The sequence below is a fragment of the Neovison vison genome, chromosome 12 (genome assembly GCF_020171115.1).
Source record: "Neovison vison isolate M4711 chromosome 12, ASM_NN_V1, whole genome shotgun sequence".
Lineage (NCBI taxonomy): Eukaryota > Metazoa > Chordata > Mammalia > Carnivora > Mustelidae > Neogale > Neogale vison.
In genome coordinates, this window is record NC_058102.1 from 68,499,386 (window position 1) to 68,514,575 (window position 15,190).

The following is a 15,190-nucleotide window of genomic DNA, read 5'->3' on the forward strand; positions in this document are numbered from 1 at the left end:
AAGTTTATTGATTTCACAAATACATGTTTAGTATTAAACTCTGTGCAAGGTGCAAGGTGCAACATTAGATGATCATTGAGTTCTGTCTACAAAGGGATCAAATGCCCAGTTTTAAGTGCATGGTTATAATTTCTTGTTTAATCAAGAGGAAATCTTGTCAAGACAGATATTGCCGAGGAAAAAATAGTCATGATGTGGTTAGTTATCAGGCATGAATAATAATGAACAGTGTAACTCTCACTGCCAATGCTAGGACTTTTAAAATAAGGATGTCACGCCAAGACACTGCTTATGAGTTATACTGAAGAGTCCAATGACTCGCTAAAAGTCATTAAGTGTGCATAGATGTTGGAAGTTTCAGTAAACTTAAGAGTAAAGCTCCACAACTTGGCAAATTTGTAACTGGAGACTTCGTTACTTACTCAAAATGAGCTCACAGATTATGTTTTTGCTTATTCATTTAATCAATAAATAGTTACTTGTTGCTACATGCCACGTTACCATGATAGCCCCAGAGATGATCTTCACTCTTCCAAAGCTTCCATTCTGATGTCATCCAAATAAGCATGAGAGAAAGTTGAAGATCTCATTCTCTCCATGGCTCTTTGAGATTTGTGAAATCAGGGTAGTTAGTGGTCAGGCTGTTTCGGTAGACACAAAGTGCTTTTAAACCAAATTATAATAAACATGAGTTGGGCACCCATTTTGTTAGCATTGCCAGAGGATGGGAGTTAAGGTAACTTCCAGAGAAATGTACCCCTTTTCCTTCCCTACCTCCAAAGTCATCTTATCAGATCATAAATTTGGTGAAGAGGTGGGACGCCTAGGTGGCTCAGTTGGTTAAGCATCTGATTTCAACTCAGGTCATGATCTCGGGGTCCTGGAATCGAGCCCCTGCATCAGCTCTTGACTGACTGGAAAGTCGGCTTGTCCCTCTCCCTCTGCCCCCACCCCCCACAGGCTCATGTGCAGAATCTCTCTTGCAAATGAATGAATGAATGAATAGATAGATTGATTAATTAATTAATTTGGTGAAGGGGTTAGATCAGATCTCTCTTCCCAACCATCCTTCATCACTCTTTGCTTGGGACAACATGATGCGGACAAACATTGCAAAAATAAACCTGTAAGCTAATGCTCTTTGCTACCTGACTTGTTTTGTTTTTTAATGTCTGACAGGCTTTTCCTACCTACTTTAGATCTGTTAGCACTCACTATGAACTGAAGGCTTACACAGAATTCAGTGAAGGAATTCAGATAATCTCAGGGCTTCACTGATAATACAGAGACTCTACACACCAAAGCACATGTGGTGTTTTGCATGCAGAAGTGAATTTTATAAATAATAAAAACTGGCCAAAAGAAATAGCTGGTGGAAAATCTCCATTTTGTTGTTTCCCCTGAGACTTCATTAGCCAAGAGGCATGTGTTTGAGGTCCTATAGCTGATCTAATCAGCCCAGGAATGTGGCCCCTTACTTTACTTCTTCTGCAAATACAGCACCACATGACCTTCAACAGGGGATTCCTTGAATCTACATAGTCAGTGCAAACATCAGTAAATTATATATAATTTTAAAAGGGAGATATATTTTTAAACTGCTTTTGGACAACAAACTGAGAGTTTCAGAGGATGAGAGTCTGGGGGGATGGGTGAGCCCGGTGATGAGTATTAACGGGGGGGGGCACAGATTGCATGGACCACTGGGTGTTATATGTAAACAATGAATCACGTAGCTCTGCATCAAAAACTAACGATGTACTGTATGGTGAATAACATCACATAAAATTTTCAATTTTGGTCAATTTCTAAAGAAATTTTGATACAATTGGGTTTTGTTTTTTGGATATTTGGAGCTTTTGTTTTCTGATGACTTTTGTTTTGTTTTCTGATGATTTAAAAGCTCAACATTTTTTTAGAGCTTGAGTTGGCTTTCCAGTACACACACTCATACATATATACATATATCACATACATTTATACACATGTATATTTTAACAGGTAAAGCTTGTGTCTATTTTATTAAAGACTGGATATTTTACATTCTGAATTCTTTAGAAGAATCTGCAAGACAGAAACTTTATAACAATAGAACAAGACAAGGTATGAGTTCAGTGACAAAACCCTTAGTTTCACATGATTTAACTATGCATTTTACACTCATTAACCATAAGTTTTGAATTAAAGTTCCCAAGTGAGATATATCTAGCAGAAGTATTTAACATACAACTCTCATAGGAGAGAAAGATGAACAATTCTTAGAGTTAATGGAAGCCACTTTAACTAGTGGGTATTTAAACATCCTGAAAATAATCACAAACTTTCTGGAAATGCAATAATGAGTAATGTGTTCAGAGACATTTCCTCTAAATATACAGTGTGTAGAGTGGGTTGTTATGAAATTCAGTGTCTTATGGCTGGACTTGCTATGTTATGTAAAGTAGAGTGGCAAAGATTTTAACATTTTCTACTTTTGTTCTTAGTAAAAATAAACTTCTTCCACATTTTACAGGTACACTTTCTCCGTTGTTCTCCGTTCTTCTTTGGATAGCCGTTGCTGTCTGCACATCTATGCTGTTTTTCTTCTCCAAGCCTGTGGGTATTCGGCCATTTCTTGTGTCAATAATGCTCAGGTCGATATATACAATAGGTCTTGGGCCTACATTAATACTTCTTGGTGCAGCTAATGTAAGTATTTTATTTAGCCTTGTCCTTTTGTAAATTATTTGAAAAAGTGTACTAACTATAGAAATGTAGCTCTATATTTTAATTCACATATACATAGTAAATTCTTATTTATTGTGAATTCAAATTAATGAGAGTTTGATTTGTATGTTTGTAATTTTGAGAGAGAAGGAAAAAATGACAAGTAAAAATTTTGATATATTTGAAAAGGTGACATTTGGGGCATGACCAAGTTCTGCAATCAACTTAATCCAATCCAATTTTAATGCCTTCTGTATCCTATACCCAAAGATACTGTCAAAAATGACTCCAAGCCACTGTGAACATCCTAAAGTGACTTCTAAATCACCCAAGAAAGATTAAATTATAGTCAGTAGAATTTTGAGTACCTTTTATAAAAGTGAGTACCTTTTATAAAATGACCAAAGAAAAAGGATTGCTACATGAGAAAATAGGAAATTTGGCTCTTTATGTGAACAAAACACCTAAACTTGTGAAAGGCGTAGATGAGATTAATATTTTTTTCACTAAATTTTTAAAATATTAGAACAAGGGAGCATATTTCAAAACCTCAATTAGGTAAGTTAAGAATAAGTAATCAGAGCACTATTCCAAATAGCAATAATGTACCCAAGAGATACAATTTTAAAGGGACTAGACAGCATTCTACATGGCATATTCATAAAGGGATATTAAAAGGAGGGTAAATCATCAGGTTAATGAAAGAAAAAATGTCCTGACAGCAAATAAATACTGCTAATATATCTGCTGAATCCCTAAAGCACAGTCTGTACCTTGTATGGGGTTTCTAACATAGTGTCCTTCATTCTGGTATCTGCATCTAGGCCTTATTTTCCCTACTACATTATACAGTTCTCAAGGATAATGATTGATCATTTTGTGTCTTGGAATGTCTTTGGTATCCAACAGGGTTTTCTTTAATAAATTAGCTAATGTGTGAGTGAAAGAATGAGTGAAAAATTATCTTTGTATTCTTATACATTTATAATACTTTGTACATAAAATACGTGGCAAATATTTATTGAAAATGAATAAATGAAATAGCCAGCCAAACTTTTGAGAATTATAAAGCTGAGCTAGAATGACCAAGTCTGTGTTTCTGACCACTATTATATTATACTTCTTTGAAAGTTTGACATGATATAAATGACAACTCCCAGTTAACTAGAACATTCACACAACCAAATTACCAGTTATCTTCAATCACTGTTAATAAAGGGAAGTGTACTGTACATGCAAAGAGGTCTATCACTAAAGAATTCTGTCAAGTACCAAATGTAGGATTCTTAAGTTTCTTGAGGGCAGAAGTTGTCCCGTCCGTAGGTAAAGTCCTGCCTTCTTCACCCCCTCACTCTCAACTCCATTTTCCTCCCACTTAATCCCTAGCATTTAAACATTCATAAATTCTTTATGGGAACCAAACTTGAACTTTCAGTGTTTTGGAAACCAAGTTAACTGAGGAATCTTCATGTATTTATCTAAATTTTTCTAACCCCATTAAAAAACTTGAGTTAGGTAAGTCCAGCTTATTATTAAAAAATACATTGAATATTGAGCCAGATTATTTGAGGAAGCAAATAATATTCATAAATTGGAAGCTGGTCCTCAATAAGATATTAGTTTGAGAGAGAAATCCCAAGTTTGATAAGTTGAAATAATAGTTAGACACTGACAAAAAAATTAAGTTAAATTAAAAAAAAATTTTAAACAGAAATAATAGCTAAATAGTGTTGGCCCCAAAATAACAAGCATTTATCTGGCCTCTGTTATCTGATAGACATTGAAAATACCAAGAAATAGAGGGCATGGTTCTTGCTATACAGAATATTTTAGAATATATAAAGAGATAAGGAAAAACATTTCAGTGTTTATTGGGGAAACCAAAAACATTTGGAGTTATTTCTCCTTTCCCCCTTAGGGGACAGGATAAAAAATAATCTCTGCCTGGTTTGGTGAGAATAGTTCCACTGTAGGAAATGACAATCCATATAAGAGGCAAGTTTTATACTTGAGAAGAAATATACATTGAAATGTATCTTTCTTATTAACTGTATGAATCTATGGGTACTCTCATACCTCTCACAGCATAAAAAGTCCATTTGCACAGCCCCTCGAAATGATACATTACAATTTGCCAGTTCAGGGCATTTTGACAAAGAAAATAATCAACTTTAATTTGGAACAAACAAACTGGATAGAGTAATTATGAGTTTGATAATGTAGATATGGATCATTTCTGTCTATAGTTTTGATATTGTATAGATTAATAAAATGTCTTAACAAATAATTACTACCTTAACTTTTGTCATAACAAGCTTATTACAAAACTGTCTGTGGCTTACCATTTCCCGGGGAGGGCAAGGAAAAAGTGAAATGAAAACATAGATCAGTCACTTTTTATAACTTAGGATTTAATATATTTATTAATTTATACTTAAATGTTTGCATTGTGTGACAGGTAAAACCATAGGTGCTAAAATTGTAGGTATCAGAAGCAGGAAAAACAACAAAAAAATATCTACCTGATGGTTAAGCCTGAAGAAAATCCAAATTCTAGACCATAGGCAAATGGAGTCTCTGAGTTTCATTTTTCTCATCAGTGAAATGAAAATGTTAAAGCCTCGTCTGCACTCACGTTGTTGAGAAGATGGGTTCAGAGGATCAGTATGAAGGTTGAGAGCAGAGCAATGGCAGTGATGATAGAACAGCCATGAAGGCTACCATTTCTCAAACGCCTAATACGTGAAGTGCTACTTAATTGTGAGACATCGGTATCATAATCAGAAAAGGATTTATATTTCGGTTCACAGAGAGTTATTTGTTTCTGGACTCAGTGTCTTTTGTAATGTTAGAAAGTTGCTCTTCTGGAAAAGGAATCAAGTGGAAGGAAAAAGCTCAATCTGTGTTCCGAGCATTTAGTATTAGCAGTTTCTGTTTATTATGATGCCTCATTTACGTCATCTTCACTCATTTCTAAAAATCAGAGTTTTGTTTAGACTGCAACTAATTTCTCCATCTTGTCACAAGGGTATCTCGGTATTTGAGATGTTTCAAAAATTCAGATGTTTTTCTCTATTTAAAGCATATCATAAAACCCAGTACAGTTTTCTTCTCACCGTCTCCATTGCAATGGAAATTAACATATTATTTTGGCAAATACAAACACCCCTCTTTATAAACTTTAGATCACTTAGTATTTCTATATCACTAATAATAATAATATTCCTAGTCACATGGATACTTTATGATCTGTTTAACCATTAATTTTTATTGTTTAGATTTTTAGATATTTTTCATAATAAATAATGCAGTAAATACCTGTGGGAGATCTTTTAATATCTTCTAAATACTTCTTATGTACAATGTTTTTTCTTTGTGGTAGTGCCTACAAATGTATAATTTATTTAATGGCATTTGTAAATTATTTGCCTTTCTTAAAGTTATTTATAGTGTGGAAATGTTTCCTTATGCTAAAACTTGGTCTCACCATTTTGCAGAGAGAGGCAAGTGGAGTTTAGCAGATAGCTTTCTATTAGCAATAAGCCACAGTGTTCACATTAAATAGTGTCATGCCCTTAGTTACTTACCTGCAGGTAGTTCCCTGGGAGGGCTCAGGTTACTGCTAATCTGTAAGGTTGAGCCCCACCATATGTTCACTTAACATACACAAATTCAATTATATAATCTGAGACAAAACATTCTTTCTCTTTCTCTCTCTTCCCCCTCACCTCTCTCTCTCTCACACACACATACACACATACCCTATTTTTCATATAATATGGTCACTGAATGCTTCTAACTAATTCTGATATTCAGTTGTAGTAGCAGGAAACTGCTTCAGTGCTGCGGAAAAACTAGAAATGTTGAATTTATTAAAAAACAGTATATCTTATACCACCCTTGTTTATTATACTGTTTTGTTGGCAATTTAAAAGATTTCCAGGGTGATGGTGGCCTGAAAATCTTGCCTTATGCTTTGACCATAAAACCTTATCCTGCCTAAGATGTAACACTACTGAAATGGAGATTTTTTAATGAAATCCCATAAATTTTAGTAAGGTTGATGTTGATAGCAATACAATAATGTAGTTAGTATGTAGTTCAATAAATTCACTTTTCCTTTTCAAGGAGTACTAGAAAGTATTTATTTATTTACTTACTTACTTAGTTACTGGCTATAGTTCATTCCTAGAGAATAGCTCATGTTTTCCCATGGCACAATTAAGATCAGGATAGAATTCCTGGTCAGAACATAGACCCAAAATGAGACCCCTCCCCCACAAAAAAGGAAAAAAAGCATAACATAAAGGCAGTTATAAATTTCTGTGATCCCATAAAAGAGTAAAATTTAAAGGACATCCTATAGAATTCTAGAACTTTGAGACACCTTATGGATTATTCATTTCCAGGCATTTTATTATTTTTTTTATTATGTTATGTTAGTCACATAATAAGTTAGTCACATAGTAAGTATGCAAAATCCTATAGAGACAAGAAAGATTTACCAAAGCAATGGGTGACAGAGCCAATACTGGAACCCTGATGACCCAATTTCTAGTCCAGTGTCCTTCCATTACATTGCACTGTTAAAAGTCCTGCAAAGACATATCAATGAATTATGAAGTATATATGAAAACAGTACTGTACTGTACCATTAATTTACCCAATTAAAAGTAATGAATTTGATTCACTTTACATTAATTAACAGATGAACATTAATTTTGCTTTTGTTTTCAGAAGATCTACTAGTAAATCATCTTTTTAAAAGGCTGCTGAAGCTAATAATACACTATATGTTTATAAAAAAATTAAAAAAAATATTTTAAAAAAAAGGCTGCTGGAGGGGGTGTGGGCAGGGGCATGGGCTAAATAGGTAATGGGCATTAAGGAAGGCACTTGTGATGAGCACTGGGTGTTATGTAAGTGTTGAATCACTAAATTCCAATCCTGAAACTAATATTGCACTATGTGTTAACTAAAATTTAAGTAAAAACTTGAAATATAAAAAAATAACTAAAAGATTGCCCCCAAAGCTTACATTGATTGTTTCCCTACCCCTCTCCCCACTTTCCCCCCACCACCATCACATAATTCACCCCATCCTCAACAAAACAGAACACATATGAAGTGCAATTTTAAGAATAGATGGAAAAAGATAAAAATATTGTGGGCCAGTTATGGTCATTTGTATTGCTATTTGTATGCTGATTCGAGTCTTTTCAACACCAAATCAGAAGGGGCTGGTCTCTTAGCCACCTTGCCCAGTTCCCACGCTCTCCTCTCCGTTTATCACTGCCCGCAAGGATCTTGCCATAGAAACAAAGATTGCCTGCATAATGACATTGACAAATGAAGGACTGGTTAGACAACATCAAGTAAGGGCATGAAAAGGGAGAATAAGTTTTTGTAACTTATTTCCATAAATATCCCCAACCTTCATGGAATTGCTCTATAAAAACAATTTATACATTTCAAGTTCATGATGCAGAAAAAAGAGTTCAAACTTTTTTCCCCTCCCAAATCATTTATTCTTGATTTTATTTTTTTCTTGGTGTGAACACTTCAAAACAAAAGGACAATCTCCTCATTTCTGATCTCTACAGGAACAGATGATGTCAGTGCCAATATAACTCCATTCTAGTTTGAGACTTAGTCAAGAGAACAGAGACATATCCATCAACACCAAGCTCTAGATCAAGGTTCAAAGAAAATAAAAACCAACCTCTACATAGAGAAGGCAAACCTTTATTTTTTATGCAAAAATGGCAGAGGCCCTTTTAGGGAAAAATGTGTTCTTCCTTTTGCATTACTTGAGAACTGAAACGTATTCTTTTTTTTTTTTTGAGAACTTGAACTCAACATATTACTTTTCCTGAATGTGTAGGACCTATAAATAGTTTTTCTGCATAATTTTTTTACGATTCAGTTTAGGGAAACAGAGATCAGTAAACAACATATGAACAACTTGTCATGAACATATCATCCATCCTTCTGAAAATTTTTTACTTTATTTTCTTTTACTTAATTTTTTTACTTAATTAAGTAAAAATTAAAATTTTTTACTTAATTTTAATTTTTTACTTAAGTTAAAATTTTTAACTTAATTTTTTATAGAACTTCTTATTTCTATTTTGTATTGATGAATATAGTGGGTGAATGAAAGCAAATAACTTAAATTTAAATAGTCACTTAAAATAATTCAAAGGGTAAAACACTGACTATTACTTCACCTAGACATTCTGTATTTTCCCATTTTCATGGTTGTTTATTATCAAATACCACACTTAATCTGAGCACCTTGTATATATTTCCTGAGCTTTTGAAATGAAGACCATTAATATTAAATTTACTCTTGGTTACCAACCACAAAGGCATCACTATACTGTAGCTATGTTAAACAATAACATAAATATGTGATGATGAAACTAAATAGTGAAATGTAACTTACTGTCTGACATTATTCAAATTATTCACAACATGATGAAAGAATGGAAAAGACTGATTACTGAGAGGATCATTAATTAGCACGGGGAAAATTGAGGAGGTTTGAACTTCCGTGTTGTTGATTTGGTTTGGCTATCTTTACAACATGCAGTGTTAGCCCATTTCTCATGTATTTATTGATTTGAACTTCAGGAAGCTGAAGGAAATGTTTTTCCAACCTCTCAAATTTCACTTCTGCCCATTATTTAAAATCATTTCATAATGCAGTTTTTTTTCATGTATGAAAAATCAATGCTGATGCAAAAGACAACATGTTTTCCCAAAGTTAGCTTTGGACATGTAAAAACAAATATGGTGCCACTAGATAGCTTGAAGAACTCAGGAACACTTTAGAAAAACTGAAATTTGAAATCTGTAATTGTTTCCATGATGACTAAGTTGCAAAATGAATTCTTCAGTTTATAAATAATGCAGTGACTCTAGAACCAAATATCAGGCACTAAGTTTCTGATAACTGTGTTCTTTGGAAATCATTGCACAAAGATTTTATTTATTTATTTGACAGACAGAGATCACAAGTAGGCAGAGAGGCAGGCAGAGAAAGAGAGGAGGAAGCAGGCTCCCTGTGGAGCAGAGAGCCCAATGCCAGTCTCGATTCCAGAACCTTGGGATCATGACCTAAGCTAAAGGCAGAGGTTTAGCCCACTGAGCCACCCAGGTGCCCCTGGAAATCATTGCACACATTGTTGTTATTCCCAAAAAATCTCTGTGTACATTTCTATATTCCCAAATTGTGCCACAAAAGGCAATTTTAAATAGTGTTAATATAAATATATAGCACCAAGTGTAATAAAAACTCCAAAATGCTTATTGAATAACTACCACACATAGAGCTTAGAAAATATATGCATGCAGGGTGCCTGGGTGGCTCAGTCGGTTAAGCATGTGACTCTTGGTTTCAGCTCAGGTTCTGATCTCAGGGTCATGAGATGGAGCCCCACATCAGGCTCCATGCTCAGCTCAGAGTCTGCTCAAGATTCTCCCTCTCCCTCTTTCCCTCCCACTTGGGCTCTCTCTCTTTCTCAAAAAAATCTTAAAAAAAAAAAAGAAAATATATGCATGAATTTTATTTACTTTAACCCACTTACATAAGTATATATGTATTTTTATGTATTTAAATGCAAAAAATCTCTTTTAATGGCTTACTTGTTTACAACAATATTCAGTAGAGAAAGTCTAGGTCAAAAAAATCAAAGATAGATATATTTCCTGAAAAGATTTTTTTTATTACATTTCCAGTATAATAAAAATATTACATCTATTACTTTTAATATGGGAAATACAATGAGTAGTATCTAAAGAGTCATTGTACTAAGTGCTTCATATATGTTATGAATTGTTTAATCCTCTGAAGAGGGTCAGAATCCTTTTCCTCTAATTTTTCCAAAGAAATGATCAAGGCCAGCTGCTGCACGACCTTGTGCAATAGTAGTGAGCGAGCGAGGGTTTAAATTCAGGTCTGCCTCGATTGCATAGCTGGGGCCCTTAATCATCCTCCTCTTTTTTCCTGGAACTGCAAACATTACAGCTTTGGGGTGTATTATGTATACACACAGATTTGTAAGCAAGGCCAAAAGTTACCAGACAAGGAAAGATAAAAAAAACCACAGACTTGGTGAATACTAGGTTTTTGTCAATGACCGATATTTACATGAGTTTCGGGGATAAATTAGACAGTAAAATCTAATCTTTTTCTCCCTGTAGCTTTGTAATAAAATCGTATTTCTGGTGAGTTTCGTGGGCAATCGTGGCACCTTCACCCGAGGCTACCGAGCGGTCATCCTGGATATGGCCTTTCTCTACCATGTGGCGTACGTCCTGGTTTGCATGCTGGGCCTCTTTGTCCATGAATTCTTCTATAGCTTCCTGGTGAGTACTTCTCCATGTGGACAATCCCTGCTGGAAAAAATAACACAATGCTCCTGCTTCTTATGCTTCTTCCTTTGATTTTTTTTTTTTTTTTTTAAGCAGGGCCTGACATTTAGAACAAATTATGTAATTTTTAGGATTTCCTAGGAAAATCATGTATTTTCTTAGCCCTGGAATCATTGTACTTCATTTATAACAAATATTATTGTGACTTTAGAATGGCATATAAATAAAAGGAGGGGTAAACTGTCAACCTCGCAAAAAGACAGTAAGTTGTTCGAAATCTTCATTTCAGATTTAACGTGTCATTGCTGTGAAGCTTATCTACACATGTCCGATTCATTAAGCAGAATTTCACGTTTCTTCTAGATGTTTTTTTCAGGTTATCAGTTTTACTTCCTACGTATAGACTGATCTATAGCCATAAACTAGGAGAGGAGGCTATATAAATACATAATGTTTTGAAACCTAAAGCACTACCAGGTTAATATCATGATGTCATAGGAGCCGTTTATTTATATCTCCAACCCATGACAGACATGCAGTGGAGACCACTACCCAAAAAAATAATTCCCGATACCTCAGTTGAAGATGTAGAAACATTATGCTGACCCTGTCTGCTTGGCTCTCAAGGGAAAAATCCATCGGCTGCTGCTTTCCTGTTACCTGGCTAGCAAACCAATGCAGGAAGACAGAAAAGAAGCCAATTTTCCATTTACGTGTCAAGCACTTAAAAGAGCCCCTGGGAAGAGTAGATTTGTCCCTTCTGCTCTGATACAAAGTTATCTTTTAGGTAGTTAAGTTAGAGGATTCAACAATCAAAAGTAGTTTTTTCTGTTCCAGGGATCCAAATGAATTCCCTTTCTGCTCTAATTTACCGAAAAAAAAAAAAAATCCATTTTTTTAAAAACACGTCCATGATATATGAAGTCCCATTACACTCAGCACTTTGACCTGACTGTGACATGTAATACTCTGTAACGTTTTTGTGCTCCAACCTTCTTGTCTGGAAAATGCATAGGTCTAGTATGATAGATTTGTACTATCAAGATTCACTAAAGAGATAATATGAAAAACATGTGAAAGGATTTATTAAATCTTTTCCAAAGAAAGGCAACTGAGAAAATAAAGGTATGTTTGAATTAGCATATGAGCTATTGATAATAGTGTTACTTTTAATTTATGTTACTTAACCTTATTTCCCAGTTGTATTTTCCTCTTGTTTTTTATTGTTCTAATCTTACATTAGTGATGCTAATTTGTGTTCACTGGGTTGCTGGTGAAAAGGATATTGTCCATTTTGACACTTAGAGATTTAGGAGGAAATTACAATGACATAATGCCAAAATGGCATTGAAACATATTTTTAAAAATATGTTTTATATTTTAAAAAATACATGATTATGTGTTTCTGGTTTTATCCACAAATACCAATCTTTTATCAAAAATAGTAAAAACCACACTCTAGATTTTCCTTTCAGAAATAAACAAAAAGAACAATCAATCTGTCCAACGTCTTACACGTTTTTTGCCTCCTCAAGATTCTGACTCCTGGGTATGGAATGGGGCCCAGAAATAAGCATTTTTAGCAGAAATCTAGCGGGGCTCCTGAAAGCTATAAACTTTTAGAAACCATGGAGAAGTGACCTAAAGCCCATTTCCAGGCCTTTTCTTTAAGTCACTGTTGACCTAAAGTAAAGAAAAATCTACTTTTACATCAACTAAATGCTTAAGTAAGTTAAATAAGGCAATGTCAATAGTTTGGAAGTTGAATTTGCATTAATTAATTTGTTTGTCCTGAGAAATATTGACTTTGTTTCTAGAAGTTGCTGCTCCCTTCAGAAGGCTAAGCACATAGCAAAATAGTTAAACTTTTTTTTTTTTGCATATGATATTGATAAATATCAGTTTCCTAGGGTAAGCAAACAAGGTAATAGGTTTATAGCACTTATTTGCAAAACTAGAATTAAACTGGAAAGTAACTCAGTACTCAGTAAAACTGAGTAAAAAGTAACTCAGTAAGACAGGGGACAGGCCCTGGTGTTTCTTCAGGTACTCTGACACTGATAATGCATCCCTTCAATTAATTCAGAAATTCTAATCACTGCCCACAGATAGCAGGAGACAAACCTTAATTATTTCGATTTTTAAAATACTGTTCATTTCCAAACAGATATTTGTGACTTTTTAAATGAATGTTCACTTATTGCTTTTAACCAGCTTTTGATAATATGACATATACTTGCTAATTAATGTATAATTTCAACTTAATAATATAGCAATAAATAAAACCATTCTTGGTGTTGACTCCAGAGAGCAAACACATACCTAGGTTCTTAACTAGTGCAGAGGCTTTCTAAACACAAAATGAATAATAACCCAGTAAAGGAAGTGAAAATTTTTTTTTAAAAAGTGTCATATTTTTGCTTATATTTCTGTTTCCAAAATTACATACTAAAGTAATAGGTTTTGCCCTCGCTATACTGCTTCAGTAAGGAAAGGTGCTTCCATTTCTCAAATATTTTAAAAATTCCCATCTTTTCTAGTGCAGCAGGCTCATAAAATTGTTTTAGCAACTTCACTCCTAATTCCTTGATTAAACAATAATGGCTGATGACTCTGTCAATTATTCATCACTTAGGTAGACATAATTCAGCATTTTCACTCTAGGTATCTTACGTATTGCAGAGACAACTGCAGAATATCAGTGAGGCTAAAAATAAAGAGTAAGTCGTTAAGTTGGTTAAGTACAGTATTATAATTTTTCTAAATTCAAATTTGAAGCTATGCTATTTCTGTATCGTACAAAATTGAAATTATGTTGGTTATGAAACCAACAGATGTACACAATGTGCTGTGTTAGAGTTATCGTTATTGAAAAACAGTTTATTAATGTGCTCCAACTGTAGACAACACATGCATCTTGGTGTGTTTTTAAGGTATCGGTCAAGTCGTTATTTTTTTTCACAGATAAACCAAAATGGCTTACATCTGTATTCGTAACCACTTTTTATGTTTATTCAGCTTTTGCACCGCTGCATTTTTTTTCCCCTTGTTTTATTTCTGTAGCTTTTTGATTTGGTGTACAGAGAAGAGACTCTGCTTAATGTCATAAAGAGCGTCACGAGGAATGGCCGCTCCATCATTCTAACCGCCGTCCTGGCGCTCATCCTCGTCTACCTGTTTTCCATTGTTGGGTTCCTTTTCCTGAAGGACGACTTCACGATGGAGGTGGACCGGCTGAAAAACAGAACTCCTGTGACAGGTATTGCTGCTCCCACTACAAGACCATTCTTATGGCAGATTCGACTCGTCCACAGCTTAGGAGAGTTACAAATGAGCACTAATGGAGGAGGTGTTTCCTTTCATTCCTTAGAAAACGTGTTCTCATTCACTGAGCGCTCATGAATGTGAAGGGTTCTCCCGCCATCCACTGTCAGTGGGTATAGGAAAATCGTGATTTAAGAAGCATCATGTGGGCTCCATCTCAGGGAGTAAGTTTCACCAGTGCTGACTCTATTCCGACACGGCCAGCGACGTCAGTGGGGGATAATGGCTTTGGGATTCTCTTCCTCCTTTTTCCTGTCTCCCCCAAGAACATCTAGCATCATTCATAACCATTATTCCATATATGTTTGCTCACAGTAGGATGTATTGATTATAGTTAAAGATTTGAAAATGGTAAATGTTTTGATTTGGAAACCATCAGGTAGTAAGAAATTAGATATGGAAAAAATGCTCAGAATACTGTCATTAAGGAGCTGAGTTCATCAGTATGTGTTGTCACAATTTCTGGACGACATTTATTTCTGTTGTCTGATTGGTTAAGCATCACCCATTTACACTTATTGTGATTCCTGGGGTGTGCGGGCTTATTCTTTCCATCTTACTTTGAATTTTTATTCATCATCTTTTCTAATGGCTGCTTCTTCCCCCATGCCTACCTTTTGTTGTTCAGGTTAAATTTCTTTGTTACTCTTTTTCCTTCTCTCCTGCTTTGCTGGATACAAATCATAGTTCTATACTTTGCTGCTTGTTTCTCTGGATGATTCTGTAGCCTATGAGAATAGAAACCACAAAATGACTTTCCCCTCAAGCCCTTACATTTAAA

General features: G+C 34.6%; 1 protein-coding gene across 1 annotated transcript in view; it reads left to right on the forward strand.

Moving 5' to 3' along the window:
* ITPR2 (inositol 1,4,5-trisphosphate receptor type 2) overlaps nt 1-15,190 on the forward strand; it is a 498,632-nt gene that overhangs the window by 410,724 nt on the left and 72,718 nt on the right. The window contains exons 49-51 of the mRNA XM_044226478.1: nt 2,513-2,688; nt 10,915-11,079; nt 14,149-14,344. Coding sequence (XP_044082413.1) covers nt 2,513-2,688; nt 10,915-11,079; nt 14,149-14,344 — 537 coding nt within the window. The remainder of the gene's footprint in view (nt 1-2,512; nt 2,689-10,914; nt 11,080-14,148; nt 14,345-15,190) is intronic.